The 18158-nt window shown below is 35.6% G+C and overlaps 3 protein-coding genes across 5 annotated transcripts; 1 reads left to right on the forward strand and 2 right to left on the reverse strand.

Moving 5' to 3' along the window:
• The first annotated feature begins 699 nt into the window (after positions 1–699).
• On the forward strand, positions 700–2159 carry LOC116182725. Its single transcript, XM_031503268.1, has 3 exons — positions 700–974; positions 1328–1522; positions 1577–2159. Exons 1-3 carry the CDS (start codon positions 830–832, stop codon positions 1786–1788), a joined length of 552 nt encoding a protein of 183 aa, XP_031359128.1. The 5' UTR covers positions 700–829; the 3' UTR covers positions 1789–2159.
• A 713-nt stretch (positions 2160–2872) lies between these two features.
• Positions 2873–8877, reverse strand: LOC116182726. 3 transcript variants are annotated; one of them, XM_031503271.1, is made up of 11 exons: positions 8777–8799; positions 7678–7862; positions 5268–5492; positions 4832–4978; positions 4699–4777; positions 4516–4646; positions 4367–4465; positions 4054–4125; positions 3783–3997; positions 3113–3272; positions 2873–3061 (listed from the first exon to the last, which is right to left on the reverse strand). In XM_031503271.1, the coding sequence occupies exons 3-11, from the start codon at positions 5482–5484 to the stop codon at positions 2961–2963; spliced, it is 1221 nt and encodes a 406-aa protein (XP_031359131.1). In that variant the 5' UTR covers positions 5485–5492; positions 7678–7862; positions 8777–8799; the 3' UTR covers positions 2873–2960. The 3 variants fall into 3 exon arrangements, with proteins under 3 accessions (XP_031359131.1, XP_031359129.1, XP_031359130.1); XM_031503269.1 differs by lacking the exon at positions 7678–7862 and having other exon boundaries at positions 8777–8877; XM_031503270.1 differs by lacking the exon at positions 8777–8799 and having other exon boundaries at positions 7678–8748.
• A 1256-nt stretch (positions 8878–10133) lies between these two features.
• LOC116182727 lies at positions 10134–11325 on the reverse strand. Its single transcript, XM_031503272.1, has 3 exons — positions 10627–11325; positions 10350–10579; positions 10134–10292 (listed from the first exon to the last, which is right to left on the reverse strand). The coding sequence occupies exons 1-2, from the start codon at positions 10976–10978 to the stop codon at positions 10467–10469; spliced, it is 465 nt and encodes a 154-aa protein (XP_031359132.1). The 5' UTR covers positions 10979–11325; the 3' UTR covers positions 10134–10292; positions 10350–10466.
• Positions 11326–18158: the final 6833 nt, after the last annotated feature.

Raw genomic sequence — 18158 nt, forward strand, 5'->3', positions numbered from 1 at the left:
GAAAATCAAACGCCAGTTTCAAATTTTGGTTTTGCGCATGCGCAGTGCCAACTTTTTTATTTATGGAAGAATTTAAACGAAATTTGATACATAGGCACTTGGGATAAAGGAAAATCAAACGCCAATTTCAAAATTTGGTTTTACGCATGCGCAGTGCCAACTTTTTTATTTATGGAAGAATTTAAACGAAATTTGATACATAGGCACTTGGGATAAAGGAAAATCAAACGCCAGTTTCCAAATTTGGTTTTGCGCATGCGCAGTGCCAACTTTTTTATTTATGGAAGAATTTAAATGAAATGTGATACATAGGCACTTGGAATAAAGGATCATCGAGCGCCAGTCTCAAAATTTTCTTTTGCGCATGCGCAGTGCCAACTTTTTTATCTATGGCACCATTTAAGTGAAATTTGATACTTAGGCGCTTGGAACAAAGGAAAATCTAACATTAGTTTTAAAATTTTTTGCGCAGTTCCAACTTTCTTATTTAGAAAAGCATTGAAATGAAATTCTTCTCATAAACTGAAATTGAAGTAACACGTCAAAAATGGATTGCCCATGTGCAACGCTATCTTTCATATTTGTGGCCGGATTTTTAAGATTTTAACAGAAGTTGCATCTTATAAATGGGAAATGAATGCAAGTGGAAATGCGCTTTATGTAAATCGTTTACGATTACTTTTTAACTTGTTTACATGGTATAGCGGTCAACCAACGTGTTATTGTGTCTAAATATCGTAAATATTTTATCATTCAGTGTAGTATTTATTATGTACGAATTGGTAGAGTTTGACGACGCTGCCGGTGCCATTTCGATTGTGCATACCTCATGGTTTACCCCGCGCAAAACGGAGGTGTTTTTTGGCCTCCATATAATGAACTCGGCAAATTTCACCAGGCCGTTAAAAAAGGAGAAGCGGTAAATGAATCCACATGGGAGTTATGCAAAGTAAAACGAACCTTTTATAACTGTGGTAAGTTAAGTTAAGACTCGTTTACATGAGTAGATTTACATTGATTGCTTGCTTTCTACTAAGTCAATTTAGCGGAAATAGTATAGTTACTCCTTGCATTCTGGATATACCGATCTAGAGGTTTTTACAAAAATACAACCAGTGTAATCGGGTAGGTAGTTTTGCTATGGTTAGAATTGTTGCCGCAATTGTTTTCATGGTAGTTCTTACTAACCTGGTAAAACGGGTGGAACTTTCGTAAAGCTCAGGGTGTAAAACAAATACTCATTCATGTCAACGGGTTTAAAGCTTTGAGCAATACTTTCGGCTCTAACTCGACGTTGTTCCATTCCATTACAATAGTTAAATTTCAGATGATTTTGAAAAGATTAATGAGAAGTTAAATCTAGCAAAAGAGACATCTGACGTTCAAAGCGAAACAGAGAATTTTATGGTTAAAAGGAGGAAAATAAAAGCCAGGAAATTATATGACAATTCAACTGATGACGAAGAGGATGTAGACGTAGGATTGAAGCGACCACCTCAGATTCAAAAACCTATTTGTAAAAGTGTGGTAATTTTTTTATGCTTCGCAATATTTCTATTAAACTCTCCATTTTCAGAAAAAGAAAATTGTGTAAGAACTGTGAATGATAATGAAATTGTACAAGTAGTAAATACTCCAACATCGTCTGTTTCCACTCGCGATTATGCAGCAGATCGTAGCCTACCGATAGAACTAGCTATGACACTGATCCCCACTATTGCGTTGACGTCACAACTGACGGCGGCCGTCATATCGACTTTTAGGGCCGGTTTATTCAAGCTCAAGTAAAGTTCAAAGTAAGTTACTGGTTCAAGTAAGAGAGACATCTGTATATTCACAGCCAAGTAAATTTACAGGGGCGTGTAAATAGCTTACTGGTAAAGTAAACTTATAGGCTACTTCAATGCGCCAGTAAGGTGTTACTTCAGTTATTCTAACCTCACACTTTGTATTGTATGTAAACAATGGACGTTATCGACGATATTTTGTTATTTAACGAAATGGATATTATTAATAACATTGAAAGGCGACCCTATAATACAATTAATAGATTTCGTCACGTCGATAACTTTCACGAGTGGGATGAAACTGATTTTGTAAGACGGTTTAGATTGTCTAAAGCTTCCGTCCTTGTAGTATTAGAGTTAATACAAGGTGATATTCGGGCTCGTACTAACAGGTAAGTGCAAAAGTATACATTTGTGATGATGGTATGTAATTACGTGTTTTTTGTCAGGAACAATCCCATAGCTCCATTGCAGCAGTTGCTTGTTACGCTTCGCTTTTTTGCAAGTGGAAGCTTTTATATAACCGTGTCAGATTTCGGCGGAATACATAAGAGTACTGCGGCACAAATAATAAAGAGAACCGTAACTGCCTTGTGTCAATTACGCCGGGACTATATCTATTTCCCAAGAGATCCAGAAGAGCAACATAATGTCAAAGCAAAATTCTGCAACATTGCAGCATTTCCAAGAGTTCTTGGAGCCCTTGATGGTACCCACATCCGGATTCAATCACCAGGTATGATCAAAGTTTAAGTACCTACCCAGCAAACACCATTATATAACTGTTATAGAGATATTATATAACCCTGTTACTTTACTTATGTTAAAGTAACATCACTTGAGTATCACATGTAAGGTTCACGTTAGTTATTATTTCCCACTCAAAGACACATTGTAGGTATATTGCGACTATATAACGAGGTTGCTTTGCAGTTATATAACAAAATAAGTAACTGTTATCTAACACAACGAGATAACGTCTATATAACAGAATAACGTAACTGTTCCATAACCTCTTTAAGATAACAGCAACATTGCATAATGCAATAACTGTTATCTTACAAACGCAATAATGAAAATTTAAGAAAGATTTTTTTAAGTTTATTTCCATACATTTACACAAATTTCCAAAATATCTAATGAAAATAAAAGTAATGCCTAAATACATATAGATTACTTTTCACGGTTGAGCCTCTGTTTCGCAAAACGTAACCATTCACTACACATTTGCTCGAATTCATTTTCCTTAGTGGAAAAACTTGAGCAAACCACATCTGAAAAATATATTTTATAATATTGTAACGATCAGAACATTAAACATGTACCTTTTACTATAGCAATGCAGCGCAACTTGTGCATAGCAAAATTGTTTTTTCGACCCATCCAGGAACAATTCACAGCACAGGCATTTGTAAATACACTTTTTAATATGCGGGAGATATTATCCTTGCCGCAGCTTCCTCCAATTCCAGTAACATATTTCTTCTGCAATATAAAGAATGCACTTTTAAATTTTCGACATACAGCTGTACATGCTTGAAAAACGCGAGAATAACAACGCAAAGGGATTATGTGCTTTAATACTTCAATTCAGTAATTTGTCTGTTTGACATCATTGCGCAGAGGAACAAGGATAACGTTATCGAAGAACTGTGCAAATTAGAAAGACATTTAGTCCATAAAACCCATACTGTATGCAAGGCTTTTCGATTATCTTTTCATTAACACCGCAATTCATTTATTGATTGGTTAGAAGCAATTAAATTATGTATTAACCAACCGCAATTCATTTATTGATTGGTTAGAAGCAATTAAATTATGTATTAACCAACGAGCTAATCGAAAAGCTTAATTTTATTAAAGGGCCCATTTTGACATTTACTCAACAAAAACATTCACGTGTATGAAAGTTCTCTGTCAACAATAACTGCTGATTGTAAAATTGGCCCTGTTTTAAGAAATAACAAAAAAAAACCTAAATTACGTTAAACTTACAAATTGTTTTGAAACTTCTTTATTGGATAACAAATTATCAAATGCTGTTATGGCTTCGATGTCGTTCAATGGAAGAGATCCTTTAATCAGTTCCAATCCTTCATTATCACATACTGCTCCTTCTGGCCCAGTTTCTAGTCTTCCTAGTCTTTGATCAATGCTTTTTAGCGCCATATTGATAGATACGAACATTCTCGTAATTTTTGTGAGGTGTTCTACAAATTTATATTGTCAAAATTTGTTGCAAAGATATATTACGTAGATACCATACCGCCAATATTAGCATTCGAACTGCCGATATAGTCGCTTATTGTATTTGGATCTTCTATGACATTCTGCGTCCCTGCAACATGCATGTAAGAGTCAAAATGATCAAATAAAAGAAAACTAAGGAACAAGTAGGATGTAATTGTATGTACATGTATTATGCACTTGAAGTATCAATTATTAAATAAAGTTTGATCATGCAAGCTCTCTTCCAATTTGATACATCTTTTATTTTAAACTGATCAACTCAATTTAAAAAATGTACAAGAAGTTTAAGTGTTGTTATTCCACTAGTTAACAGTGTCAAAAAAACTTACTGCTCATAGTAGACTGAGAATGCTGAATAGATAAATCCAAATCTATAAATTGTTCTTCAACATGTGCATCACTTCCTCTAACTTCATTATTTTCTAGAACTTGACATCAACTATAAAAATGAGTTAATTGAAAAAATATTAAAACTCACACAAATTTTGTTCATCTGACAGAATTATTGGCATTGACTGAATTTGGTTTTCACTTGCAAGAATTATTGGCATACATTGGATTTCATTTTCCTGATCACCACTCACACCAGCTTCTTCTGCAATCATTGGACTAAAGAAATAAAGGATTGTCATTAAGTACCGCAAAACACTAGTCGGCTTACCTGATTGGTAGAACATAATTATCAACTTTTGAACCTGGCAACTGAGGTGGTAACGCAATATTTGTTAATTTTCTCCAGTCTATAACATATATGTAGTCACTACCAAAATTAAACAGAAATGATATCACCATACTTTTAGAGGATATGTTTGTATTGCATTCTTCATCTGAGGTGGACTTCCTAGGATTAATAATTTTTCTTTTTCCTCTTCCCTTGCTGGCATCATCCGATGATGCATAATCTAGATCATTAGCAATCTTCCTGCCCTTTTCAAGAGAAACTACAATTACTCATCGTTAATAATGTGTAGATATACCGGGTGATCCAAAAAGAGTAAGGACAGTTTGAATTTCCCGCAAAAACAAAAAAATTGTAAGGTTAGTAAGATATTAATATAATGATTTAAAAACAGGCGGAGTAATTTGATTATTAAGTAGGTACACGATGTAGAGAAAATTCAAATTACGATCGCCAATGTCCAAAGCAAAATACCCCAAAAATTGTAGGCGCGTAATTCAAACTGTTCTCATCTATTTTGGATCAAGTGGTATAGAAGTTGAAATAATTACCCCCCGTCTGTTCAACTACAACATCTTCCACACTCCACTTTTCTGTATTTGGCGGTGCACCTTTAGAAATAAGCGAACCTACATTCTTATTCGAAGTGGGCCACCAACATTTTGTGTTATTATTACACAACCATGACATTGGAATTTCAGACGTACAATAGTCATTTTCATCTGGATGGTCGCTACTGTTTGTGAATGTCACTACCGCATAAGACATCCTGGAAACTTAACAGTACTTATTGAGACAATTTATACACAATTTCAACTTTTAAAATATGCAATAGGTATACATATGTACAAATTTTTCTATAATAGCTATAACTATATAAACTAAACATAATAACAAAATATGCTTCAATGTACCTAAATAATTACGTAAATATTTCCATCATATATTGTATTGCACAGTGGAGGTGGTCAAATATACACAAAAGAAAAATGAAAGAAATATGATTAAATTATTCAGAATGCAATAATGGCACTACAACATACTCTTGATTATTGCAATTATCAGAATAGTCAAAGATAATACACTTTCTTTTAATCTGCTCTAAAAAAATGGTTTCTACGTCACCATGTTGGATATGTATCACACCAACTCCAATCTTAAGCGAGTCGCAAGGTAAATTAAAAAAGGGCACGGCATTTCTAAACCGGAGTATATGCACTACACATTTATTGTCCTTCATAGAAAAATCCTGTATAACACCATACGTGCCATCCTCTAACAGAACACAGTTATCATATTTAGATTTAGAAATTGAAAACCTGTTAAACTTAATGCAGTTAATAACTTGTAAATCGTTTTTAAAATATACAATAATAGGGTATTTCTTGGGAACCTTGTATTCTGCAGGCAGATTATTCTCTTCATGCACTCTGTTTACAAGCTGTTGCAAATAGTTGCCAGAGTTTTTAAGTTTTTGTTTGATTTTTTGCATATAGTTCTCATACTTAAACGCACTAAATGTATCCAGAGGTCCAAGTTCTATAACATCCCCAGCTAAATGTACCAAATTATGAACATTATAGGATAAAAATTCATGTCCGTATAACTCTCCATAATATTTAACAAACCACACTAAAAGCGAATCTGCATATTTATTTAATGTCACACACAATTCTGGATCAATTAGGATTCTTAACGCAACAGTTAGTGAAATAAAATGTTCATAATAAATTGCGGGTAATCTTTTTAATAGAAGTACAGGCCCCGAATATAACAAAAATTGCCTAAACTCTGTGGCTTTCCAGTGGTCAATTTCTAAAAGACTTCTGGGCACTCTAACAAATTCTTTTGTTATAGATCTTTTCATATTCACAAATGTTGCAGAAATCAAGTCCACTTCTTTTAACCGAAGATTTATTCGACCTTTTATCCAGAATTGAAGAAGACGTTTCATCACCCCCAGGCATACTAGATGCATATAATCTAAGGGCACACGAGATACCATTCCAACGCCCAACTTTTCTAAGTAAGAATCTCTTACATGATGTTCAGGATGGTTTTTATTTCTAAATGAACTATCAGTCCTTAACTGACTCTTTATTTCCGGAAATACTACCCTGTTCTGAATGAAGTCACCTTCTTGAATGCATTTCCCGCAACCAAAGTACCCTGTATGACCTTTAGTACCGCATACAAAAGATTTGGCAGGGGTATCACAAATCAATGCATTTAATTTCACGTTTACTTCTACACCGCAGATAATTAATTGGTTTTCTGTAATTTGTAAATATTCATCAACAAATTGTTTAAGGTACTCGTTAGCATTCCCAGGTTTCTTTTTTCCAAAATACACTCCAATCAAAAATGGTTCAGTATGAAAATCAGTTACTATAGATCCTAGCAGTGGCCAAAATTGACTTGTCGAGCTTTTACACAATGGCAATCCATCAATATTGATATTGAATTTAATTATTTTTGGTATTTCTAAAAAGTATTTCCTTATCGAAAGCTCAATCCCATATGATAATCCTAAATGGCAATACTGTCCTCCGCACGACAGTGTCGACACATATCTAGATGTTGTGTGTGTTGGGGTGCTTAATAATGTTCTCACATCTGAGGGTAAATCGTGCCCGTGGCGTCTTAAGATATCCAATAATTTATTCGCAGTTGTGTGTGCTACATTACATTCAATGATAAATGTACGTAATTCTTTTTTAAGATTTTCCTCCCCTGATACGGATTCATTGAAACTTGAGCTCAAAGATGAACAACTATTAAATACATCATTGTATGAAACAGAACTGTGATTGAATGAGTCTGGTAGAGAAACAAAGGAAGCACCATCCGTAGAATCAGTGGGTAAACTTGTGTCAGAATTTTTGCTAACAAAAGCTTTATTTTCATTTTCAGTTGTAATTGCGATAGGTATATTTTTATAAAATGCAATATTTTTTCTACCTCAAGTGAAGTATCAGAGAATAAACTACATGTCGTAGATGCAGAAGGAGATGTTTGTCCAATATCTTCATCTTTATCAGTATTTAGAATCTGGTCTACTCCTAATTGGATCAACTGATTCTTACGCCTTTTGCTCATAAGATGAAAGTCTTTGGGCATGACTACGGTTGGTTTGGTCCTAGGGCCTATAATTTAAAAAAGTGTCATTGGCACACTGTCTCTAAAGTTACGGAAAAAAGAGCAGTGATTACAGTTGTTCTTTAGTATAACGTGAACAAACCAGTTTACGTAAAATGCACACTACCAAGAGGCGGTGAAGAATTTTCGCCTCCTACAAAATTACCTCAATCTCCACAATACAAAAAAATATTAAGATGACCGTAAGCGAATGGTAACAAACACATAAAGGCCCCATATAGCGTTCAGTCTGAAAGGATATCATGACGGTAGATTGGTCAAAGGTTACCACTCACACACAAAATGATTGGTCGTTATGATCGATCATTCAGATGTTTGAAACGCAACAGTATTGTGCTCACATAATTCAATATGTGCAAACGAGATTGACCGCAAAGAGACCATATACTGTCGATTCATCAATACAATTATATTCACCATTTCATGAGTTTTCATTGCGTTTACCAATACCCCATTAGGTTAAGTCGAGGGTTAAGTAGATCGTTAACGATCTCGACACACCGTACCGATATCGTGGTTTCAATCGGTCGGAACCGACGGATTCAACAGATCAATCGTACCTTTTATGGGGCTCTTTACGATGCTTTCAGTAATAACATGTGCAGGATAGACCAAACCATTTTTATCATGTGAGCTGATTTTGACTTACTGCAGTTCTATGAAATACCTAATTTAATTTCAATAAAATCGCAGTCTGTTGCAGAATTGTTTTAAACATGGTCAAATCTTCCTTTACTTAAGCATGTCTTTATAGGTTAGGTCGCCTCCACTTTCAATTGTTCGTAAAGTTATGATATTTGTGATAAGTTTCGTCGTTTTATAAAACAAACCTCTACAATGTAGCTATACTTAAACACTTAATTAAACACTTAACAACATAAATAAACTAGGATATACTTACTTTCACGTGTCACTCGTCAGCTAATTCACAAATCACCATAAACATTAAACAAAACAGAATACAGAAAACGCGGGCAACGGCCAGCGGAATGCGGCAACTTGCATTGCATTAGCGTCGAGTAGGCGCAGCTCTACATACATGCAACACAAATTAGAAATTAACACGTCCATCATTATATTGATCATAAATAACGAGAAATTAACAGAAAATTACAATTATACAATTTTCGGTTAAGGACGGAGATACATTCGTTTCGTAATTTGTTTACCTGCATCTTAAATGTTATATAACATATATATCAAGGAAATGTTTTCGAGTTATGTACCATGGCTATGGTTGCAGATATGTTTAGGAAATGTAGCATATGTTATGTAACTATATGTTAGATATAGATAACTCCAGTACTGAATGTTATATATTATTTACATTACTGAAATGTTCTCATATTTATATTACTTCATAACAATTGCAGATATGTGTATGTTATCTATTATCCGTTATATAACTTGGTACTTTCCAGTTATATAACAGCAACAATGAATGTTTGCTGGGTAACTACTTACCTACATGTAATAATACATACATAATTTCTTTTCACCAGGTGGGCAACAAGCCGAGACATTTAGAAATAGGAAAGGATATTTCTCCTTAAATGTGCAAGTTATCAGTGATGCAAAGCACTACATACGAAATATTGTCACTCGATGGCCTGGATCAAGCCATGACGCAAATATATTTGATAATTCACTCATTCGAATGCAATTTGAAAATGGGGAAATGGGCAATGGACTGCTATTAGGCGATAGTGCATACCCCCTCAGATCGTATCTAATTACACCTATTAACAATCCCCAAGGTGAAATAGAGACCCTGTTTAATGAATCGTTAATCCGCACGAGAACTGTAGTGGAGAGAACTTTTGGCATTTGGAAGCGGCGTTTCCCTATACTATCCGTAGGAATGAGGTGTCGTGTTGAATTAGCACAAAATATTATTGTCGCCACAGCAGTAATACATAACATTGCACGTCAAGAGAGAGATGCCATTGACGATTTGGAGGATGACCCACTAATAGAGAATGTACTGGCTCCTCCACCTAGGAATGACAATGATAACCACCATCATAGAAGAGAGTTATTAGAATATTTTGAACAGTTGTACAATCATAGAAATTAAAAGTAACTTTATAAAATAACTGAATTTTAATACAAATTTTACAAACAAAATTGCTTTTGTAATAATTTTTGTTTCAATTTTAAGATCTCCATTTCTAACTCATGCTTTGCTGTTTCCCTTTCACGCCTTTCTTTCATGAGTTGTAACTCTTCCTGTCACACTTCTTTTTCCAATTCCACATTTGCCAACTGCAATTTAACCAGCTCCTCTCTACTGTTTGCTAATTTACTGAATTTTTGTTCTAGATTTGCTTTACGGTTTGTTTTTTGTTGCAAAGCTTTGTGAGGTGGTTCTTTCATTTTTTGTGGGGTCCACGATTGCCAACCAGTTGCATTTGTTGCTAGATACAATAAATACTCACTTCAATTAAGGAATTAAAATGAAAGGAAGCACTTACCGACATCACTTGCACTTGCTTCAATTGGAGTTGCTTCTTCATTTGGCATATCTATCTCGATGGGGATATCCAAAACATATGCAACGGGTTCTAAATGAGATGTAGCTCTGGTGATGTTTACACCCTACTTTCATCTTCACTAAGTTCTGCTGTCGACATTGGTGCATCGATTACAATCGGTTGAGTACATTCGACTGGTTCTGGTGGTGGAATAACAGGAATTTCTAAATCTGCAGCACTTTTGTAAATAATGTAATAGGGTCTTTTTAATTGTTACCTTTATCACAATCATTTTGCGTGTGTAATCCGTCCACTTGCGTACTTATAATAGCTAGCAGCTTCTCTTCGTAGTCAGTATAGGTCACTGTATCGGGAGGGCCTCCACCAGTCCGATATAATCCACACTTCTCTTTACTACGTTTCTGCTGGAGACTTCGTTTTATGCCTTCGTATTTTATTTTTAACATTTTAGTTGATCGAAACGTGGATCCGCTGTTTGCATTAAATGCACTTTCGAGGTTGATCCACGCGTCCTCTTTCTGTTTGCATGTCACAGCATCAGTTTGTTTATTTTCAATAATTTTTTTCCGTTTGCAAACTTCGTCTACTAGTAACCTTGATTCAGCCATTGTAAAATTCGAAGATCGTGCCCGTTTTTTGTTATCACTAGCTGTAAAAACATGTTGTAATAGTAGTGAATATTCCGTAATTGGTAAAACTTACCTGTATTTGCATCCATGGTACCGGTACGTAGAATAACTAATACCGAACAAGTAAAAGCGCAAACGGTATATAACCTAACAAAACCACCTTAGAAAGTAACGTAAACGTTGTCACTATCTTTGTTTAATACTAGCATTCGTATGCCGCATCTCTCTCTAAGAATTACAGATCGTTTAAAAACGTTGACGCTCACCTACTGGTGTGCGTGACTATTCGTTTAAAAACATACCAACCTTTTCAGTATCTACTTAACAGCCAGTAGCACATGAATAGACAGAATTGCTTTACTTTTCATAAGTAAATTTAACTAACCAGTAGTTACTTAAGATTTGTTGGGTAGTTGAATAAACCGGCCCTTAATGTAATTAATTCCAAGTAAGGTTTATGTTAACTTATTTTTAAATGTTGTAGGGTAAGCGGTACAGTTATTGACACATTAAGCAGATATCATCCAAATTTCTTTAAAATTTTCATTATAGCCAACGTAATGACAAATACAACTGTTTTGTCATGTAGTGGAAAGATCAAAGATTTGAATCACCTTTATACTTTCTGCTTGGCAAACGATTATAGTGATATAATAAGTATTTAAATCGAATTTACCTCAAATCACAGTGAGACATTCTTGTGATCGTTATTGACACATCACATATTACAGTTATTGACATCGCTTCATATTTGATGGTTTGCTGAAAAACGGACGACCAGGTACCTACCCACCTAGGTAGGTAGGTTATATTTAATGAGACAGAATAGGTAATATAAGAAACACCAACAAAAAGTATTTTTATTTAAGGAGCTATCTATTTATTAGTGCAGGTATCACAAATAAACACTTCTGTGGCATCTTTTCGAAATTTTAAAATACAATGGTAATGATATGCTCTATTGCAGAATTTGCATTTCGCACCTTTTTTATTACTATTCATGTTCAATGTGCACGTAAAGCATAGGCCTGAACGCATAGATTGGTTTTCTGGAAACATAATATCTTTTAGCACAAGTTCAGAGGTTTCTGGTTCACTACAAATCACTTCTGTCGTTGCATTACTTTCGCCATCACATTTATTTGAGGAAATATTTTCTTTTAAACATTCCTGGATGGATTCATTTTGTGCAGCATCAGTAGTGTCTAACTGCACAAGTTTGGTTTTTGATGAACGTATAGGGTTGGTAATTTTGCTCTTTTTCTTTTTAATCAAATTTGGTTTCATTGTCTCTTTCTTTTTTTTATTTTCAATTCTTTGTTGCTTTCTATATTCTTTCTTTTTTTCTTCCTCTAGTTTTTTATCTTTCTTCTTGTTTTGAATTTCCTTCCAGCTTGCCGAAGTTACAACGTATGGCATCCTTTCTATGTCACGTTTATTTTTTCTTACTGGCGACTGAGGCCAAAGTAGAAATTCATTTAAACCAGGCTGTACAGTTACTTCCTCTATTACTTCGTTGCAACTAACTGCGCCAGAAGTTTCTACTGCACCAGTAGTTTGTCTATAATTACCTGTAGCTGCATCATTATCATCATCATTATTGACAATTAAAATCTCCATATGCTGTATATCAAACAAATCATTTTCAGGTGTAAGATAATGTTCATTACTTTTAGAGTTTTCTCCTCGTACAACTATATTAGATATAATCTTTATCTTTTCTTCAATTTGAGGATGGTTGTCAAATTTACTATTTTGCAATGAAGGCCTGTCAATATGTGAAAAACCGCCAATCCCTTCTACCTCATGGATTGTATCACCAATCTGGCGTACAGTCGTGTCGTCGTTACTTTTTATTAATTCATTTTCTGAGAAAGTAATATCTTTCTCAATGGAAGTTGGGGCCCCTGAGCTATTTTCCGTTTCAATGTCATTATGTTGATACTCTCTCCATAAACTGTATAATACCCAGAACTCCTCAGAGTGTGTTTCTCCTATCTGATCCAGTATTTTGAATTTTTCTATTCTTTCAGCTCCAACAATTTCTTTAAACTTATGGTAAGCAATGGTTGTATTATTTTCTACGTTGGTTGTAGATTTACATACCTCAGCCTTTCCTCTCCCTAAACATTTGGAAAAATCTATGCTATTGGGATTCCAGGGATGAATACCGCACGCCCTGAACCCGTTTGATATTGTCTCTGGTTTTATGGAATAGTCTATAACATTTTTTAAAATGGGAGCAAATTTTTCTTTAGTTAGTGCTACAGAAGGGTTTTCACGTCTCCAATCCAAAACTCCTTTTTTCCATCCATTTTTCAGAGGTTTAAATGCAGAAACATCCGCTGGTTGAAGAATTCTTGTAGAGTTAGGGTAAAGTGCAATCAGAACAATACGTAAATTCGTGCAAAGTTCACTTAACTTGATATTTAAGTGAGTGCTGTGTCCATCCACAAACAGTAAGATGGGGAAGACAATTCCTTGTTTTACAAGAGCTGGATAAAGTACATTCCCAATGTATTCATAAAATACCTCCGTCTTCATCCAACCATTGTCGCTTAAACCAATTCCCCACGATTCAGGTACTGATTTTGCTATTTCCGAAGGTAACCTCTTATATGGAAAGATGATCATGGGTGGAGTTGTTACACCGGCAGCGGAAAATGTAAACATGACCGTTATGGTTGCGGTCTAGGACAACTGGCCGCCGCCAACTGGCCACCGCCAACTGGCCGCCGCCAACTGGTCGCCGGGACAACTGGCCGCCGGGACAACTGGCCGCCGGGACAACTGGCCGCCGGGACAATTAGACTCGATACCTTGCCAATAGCCATATGATCAGCGTTGCCGCCTTTTCCTGATTGTAGTACATATATATATAAAATAGGTATTAATAGTTGTATAAATAGATGTTTCAGAACTCTTTTAGCACACATTCAATCAATTAGTCTAATATCAATCAACTCAAAATGTACATTGAAAGAGTTTTTTTTTATTTTTTCACATATTGACAATAAGAACGTATTTACAAAGTGGATATAATTATTGCATATTTTACAATGTTTGTCACACAAGTATGTACATATATTACAACTAAATACAATTACTATTAATTAATTTGATAATTATGAGCAATGCCTCGTAAGTACTCAATTACATCTCGATTTTCGTAATCTCTAACGATTCTTAAAAAACGTTCGTCGGCAGCTATGTATCTCCGAAGTTTTTGGGGTGGAGCATGCCCAGCAACAAGCTGTTCGTAATAAATATCCCGATTAGCTTGAACTTTCCGTAACCCATCAATCAGTCTCCATATTGTAGGATGATCTATACCTAGCTCGATTTGTAAACGCCGATGGGCTGCTTCGGCATGATTGTTGGTACGATCTTGCAAGTTCAGCACTCTCGCATACATATTCCACATTTCATGTGGAAACATGGGTTCACGCCGTCCGTTTCCTCTGCGGTTCAAACGACCAACGTAGAAGTCCTCGAACCAATCCAATACAGGTATCAATTCCTCAGGTAAGATATCAGACAACTGATTTAATGCGTTTTCCATATCTTGCATTGGTACAAATGCTAAACCAACGATCATTTTTGCATGTAATGCGAACTCTGCGTCGTTGTTATAACGAGCAATCAAATGTGCTTCGTTCAAATGCTTTTTCATGTTTTTCGCTAGGTGGAAAAAACATCCTCGAATTTCAGTTTGCGGGAAGTTATTTTTCAGGCTTTTGAAAGCAGCTAGTTCAAAATCAGATGTAACTGATCTTGGATGTAATGCGGGTGCTAGCGTTTTTATTGTTTCGAATAAACAATCATAAGTTGCTCTTGATTTATTTGGCAACAGAGCAAAAAAAACAGGATGCACACCTCCATACCTCTTTGCTAGTATAACGTATACTTGGTGAAATAAATTCGGTGCAATTTTAAAAGTCCCGTCTACAAAATAGTCGTCACAATTTTCTAGAATTTGTAAATTTCTCTCTCTGCCAAAAATTAATATTCTCTGAGGTCCAGGAAAGGACCACTGTCGGAAAGTAAGAAATTCTCTATGTTGCCCGGTGTAGATTCGTAGATTCTATAACGTTCCGGAATTTGCATATCTTCAAGAGTTGCTGGAGTTGCTGGTGCTTGGTTTATTTCATTTCGTTTTCTTCGCACCAGTTTTTTTAAAGCTCCTTGAGATGGAAGCGCTCCTTGGCAAGCCAAGCTGAGGTTTTGTGAGCATTCGCTGATTACCTGACATGTCGGTTCTTGTGTGTCTACAGCGCGTTTTTTAATTTTAGTAATTACTCGATCAGCCTCTGCTTTGGCTGCTGATGAATCATGTGTATGCACATTCAAAGTTTTTATAACAGCGCCGTTTCGAACATGAACTCGCGCTTTACACTGTCGTCTTCGGTCACATCGCCAAAACTCCGTTTCACCATCCGCTGATAATTTATCAAAAACGTAAATATACCCGTCACTATAAAACTTATCACGATTACGTTGAGATTGAATAGTCTCCATTTTCATACGAATACCTTAAATAGCCGTAGATGAACTGATTTGAAAATACTTTCGACATGATTTTATATTGCAAAGTAACTAATCATAAATATCTCATTAATTGACATTTCTATTGTAATTTACCTATTAATATGTATAGTCCAATTAGTGGAAATTTAACAAACAAGTAAATCTGCTTGCTTTTATATTAAAATCATCTAGTAATCAGAATGTAATTAGTGGAAATTAGCAAATAAATGCATTTGAATGACTTATATTGGAAATTACTTAGCATAAATGTCTCATTTGCGAGACTTTCTAAAATTAGTGGAAATGTAAGAAATAAATCTGCTTGCTTCTATATTGGAAATTCTAACTGCGTTTTGATTTTTGAGTTGACTAATATTTGACTAGTTGATTTATCAAGCGTTTATCCCTGCATTTAGGCAAAAGGTAGGTGGTGCGGGCGGTGGCCAGTTGTCCCGGCGGCCAGTTATCCCGGCGGCCAGTTATCCCGGCGGCCAGTTATCCCGGCGGCCAGTTGTCCCGGCGGCCAGTTGTCCCGGCGGCCAGTTGGCGGCGGCTAGTTGGCCGCGGCCAGTCGGCGGCGGCCAGTTGGGTCATCCCGTTATGGTTGATTTTGCTAACCCTTGGTCCACCTCGTATACATTTCTTGCTCCTCTTGGTGCAATAACTCTCTGATTTTTTGGGCACAATTGGAAGTTGGTCTCGTCGCCATTGAATATCCGTGTGGGATCATTAAGAATATCAAAATACCCCTCGTCCTTGAGGTACGTTTCTATGCTGTCAAACCACTTCCTGATATCGTTTTCTGACACAACTGAACTAGCGGCAGTTACGGCTTCAGACGTGCGCTGTGTTATTTCCGGATGCCTACGTAGGAAAGCCTTATACCTAATTACAATATAAAGTTATTCAAGAAGAATATACGCTTTATAATTTACTCTTACCATCCTTCGCCAGGACAGTTATTTTTAAATGGATTGCTGCGTGGCACTTTTTCTAAAAACTCTTTTACAGCTGCTTGAACATCTTCACGCCTTCGCGGGAACCCCTTCTTATAATTATGAAATATCCATCTAATTAATGTATTCTCCTCCTCTATGCTCAAAATGGGACAAGGCCCATGTGAAATTTTTGAAAATTTACTGCTAAGCCGAAAATTGATTGTAGGCCTTGGAACATTGAAAGTCGCAGCAGCCTTTTTTTTTGACATAGTACCTTTCGTTACAGCTTCTATAGCTTTGTTTAAGTCTTCTTCTGTGTAATTTTTATGGTATTTTGAGCCATCTCTTACTTTGGGCATTTTCAAAACAGAAGTGTGCTGTCTAAAAAGAGAAAAAGAAAGCACTACAATTATTAACACCCTATATTACACAGTTATTGTCACAGTGTCAACAACTATCATGGTCAAATTCTGTGCATGTACAAGTGTAATAATCGTTAACTATTTAAAAACACCTTGCAAAACAATGCTTTAAGGGTCATTTTAAATCTATGGTGCAAATCATAGTGATTGACACCCCTGGCAATAACTAAGAAATGTTATATACTGTCGTATAGTTATTGACACCCCTATAAAATAATTAGTATCGATTTGTTTAAGGTTATATCTGGTGAATTTGATTATTACTATGTGAATAGATAAAATAAATCCATGCTATTAGGTACCACAAAAGAAGTCAGGCGCAATATTTAAGACATTACATTCGGATGTCTACTAACGAAAATGGTTACCTACCTTACAGAAACACGAATCACAACTGACGCTGACCAACTTTTCCCGCGCATTTAGCTCTCTGCCAACTAAAAAGCTAGATAATTACTACACGATTGTAAAAGTATTGCCACCTTATTATATTATAACCCCAAATAAGAAATAATCTTTGGAAACTTGTTTTATTCATATAAATTGTGACGTGTCAATTACTGTGCGGGTGACAACAACTGTACCGGTTACCCTATACTTAAATTAACTGTATTCGAACAGAATAAGTAAGAAAATGCCAAATACGTGCTGCGTCCCTGGTTGCAAAAGCAATTATAGTTCAAGAGACAAGGTTACGGTTTTTCGTTTTCCGAAAAATGAAGACAATAAAAAAATGGTTAAGATGTAGGTATTCACTAGTATTCACAATTTCGAAATTACTATTTACCTACTCCAGGGTTTGTATAAAGCATTCTCCGACATTTTCATTATTCGGGTAGATAAGATGACTAGACAAGACGGTACAGTATTAACAGTTCCACGAGACCAGATTAAACTTGCCGAAGACGCGTATCCCATCATTTTTGAAAATGAGCCATCACATATGAAAAGGATGTAAATAATGAGTAACGGGAGAATATAGACCTTAGCAACTACAAATTACCGAAAACCCGTAGTCTCTAGGTGGTCCAGGGGCCGTGATCTCGATGGAACAGACAGATAGGCAGACGACGGAAAATCGAGCACATGAGCGTTACCTCAACTTCGTTGTGTAAGGCAAAAAATGGCAGATGTGTGTATAGAATGTTTAAATTTTATTTGTTTTCAGTGAGTATTTGTTGTTTATGTACGTATTTAATAAAAGAGTATTTGTTGTTTATGTACGTATTTAATAAAAGTTTTTGCATAATTACACGTGTCTATAATTAGGAA

The sequence above is a fragment of the Photinus pyralis genome, unplaced genomic scaffold (assembly GCF_008802855.1).
Source record: "Photinus pyralis isolate 1611_PpyrPB1 unplaced genomic scaffold, Ppyr1.3 Ppyr1.4_unclustered_Scaffold7253, whole genome shotgun sequence".
NCBI lineage: Eukaryota > Metazoa > Arthropoda > Insecta > Coleoptera > Lampyridae > Photinus > Photinus pyralis.

Coding starts and splice junctions, on each gene's coding strand:
- LOC116182725 (XM_031503268.1), top strand. CDS start 830: ATGGTTTACCCCGCGCAAAACGGAGGTGTTTTTTGGCCTCCATATAAT. Junction 975..1,327: donor ACGAACCTTTTATAACTGTG/GTAAGTTAAGTT, acceptor GTTAAATTTCAG/ATGATTTTGAAAAGATTAAT. Junction 1,523..1,576: donor TCAAAAACCTATTTGTAAAA/GTGTGGTAATTT, acceptor CTCCATTTTCAG/AAAAAGAAAATTGTGTAAGA.
- LOC116182726 (XM_031503269.1), bottom strand. CDS start 5,484: ATGTCTTATGCGGTAGTGACATTCACAAACAGTAGCGACCATCCAGAT. Junction 4,778..4,831: donor TACAAACATATCCTCTAAAA/GTATGGTGATAT, acceptor TATATGTTATAG/ACTGGAGAAAATTAACAAAT. Junction 4,126..4,366: donor TTCTCAGTCTACTATGAGCA/GTAAGTTTTTTT, acceptor TGCATGTTGCAG/GGACGCAGAATGTCATAGAA.
- LOC116182727 (XM_031503272.1), bottom strand. CDS start 10,978: ATGGCTGAATCAAGGTTACTAGTAGACGAAGTTTGCAAACGGAAAAAA. Junction 10,580..10,626: donor GCAAAATGATTGTGATAAAG/GTAACAATTAAA, acceptor AAAGTGCTGCAG/ATTTAGAAATTCCTGTTATT.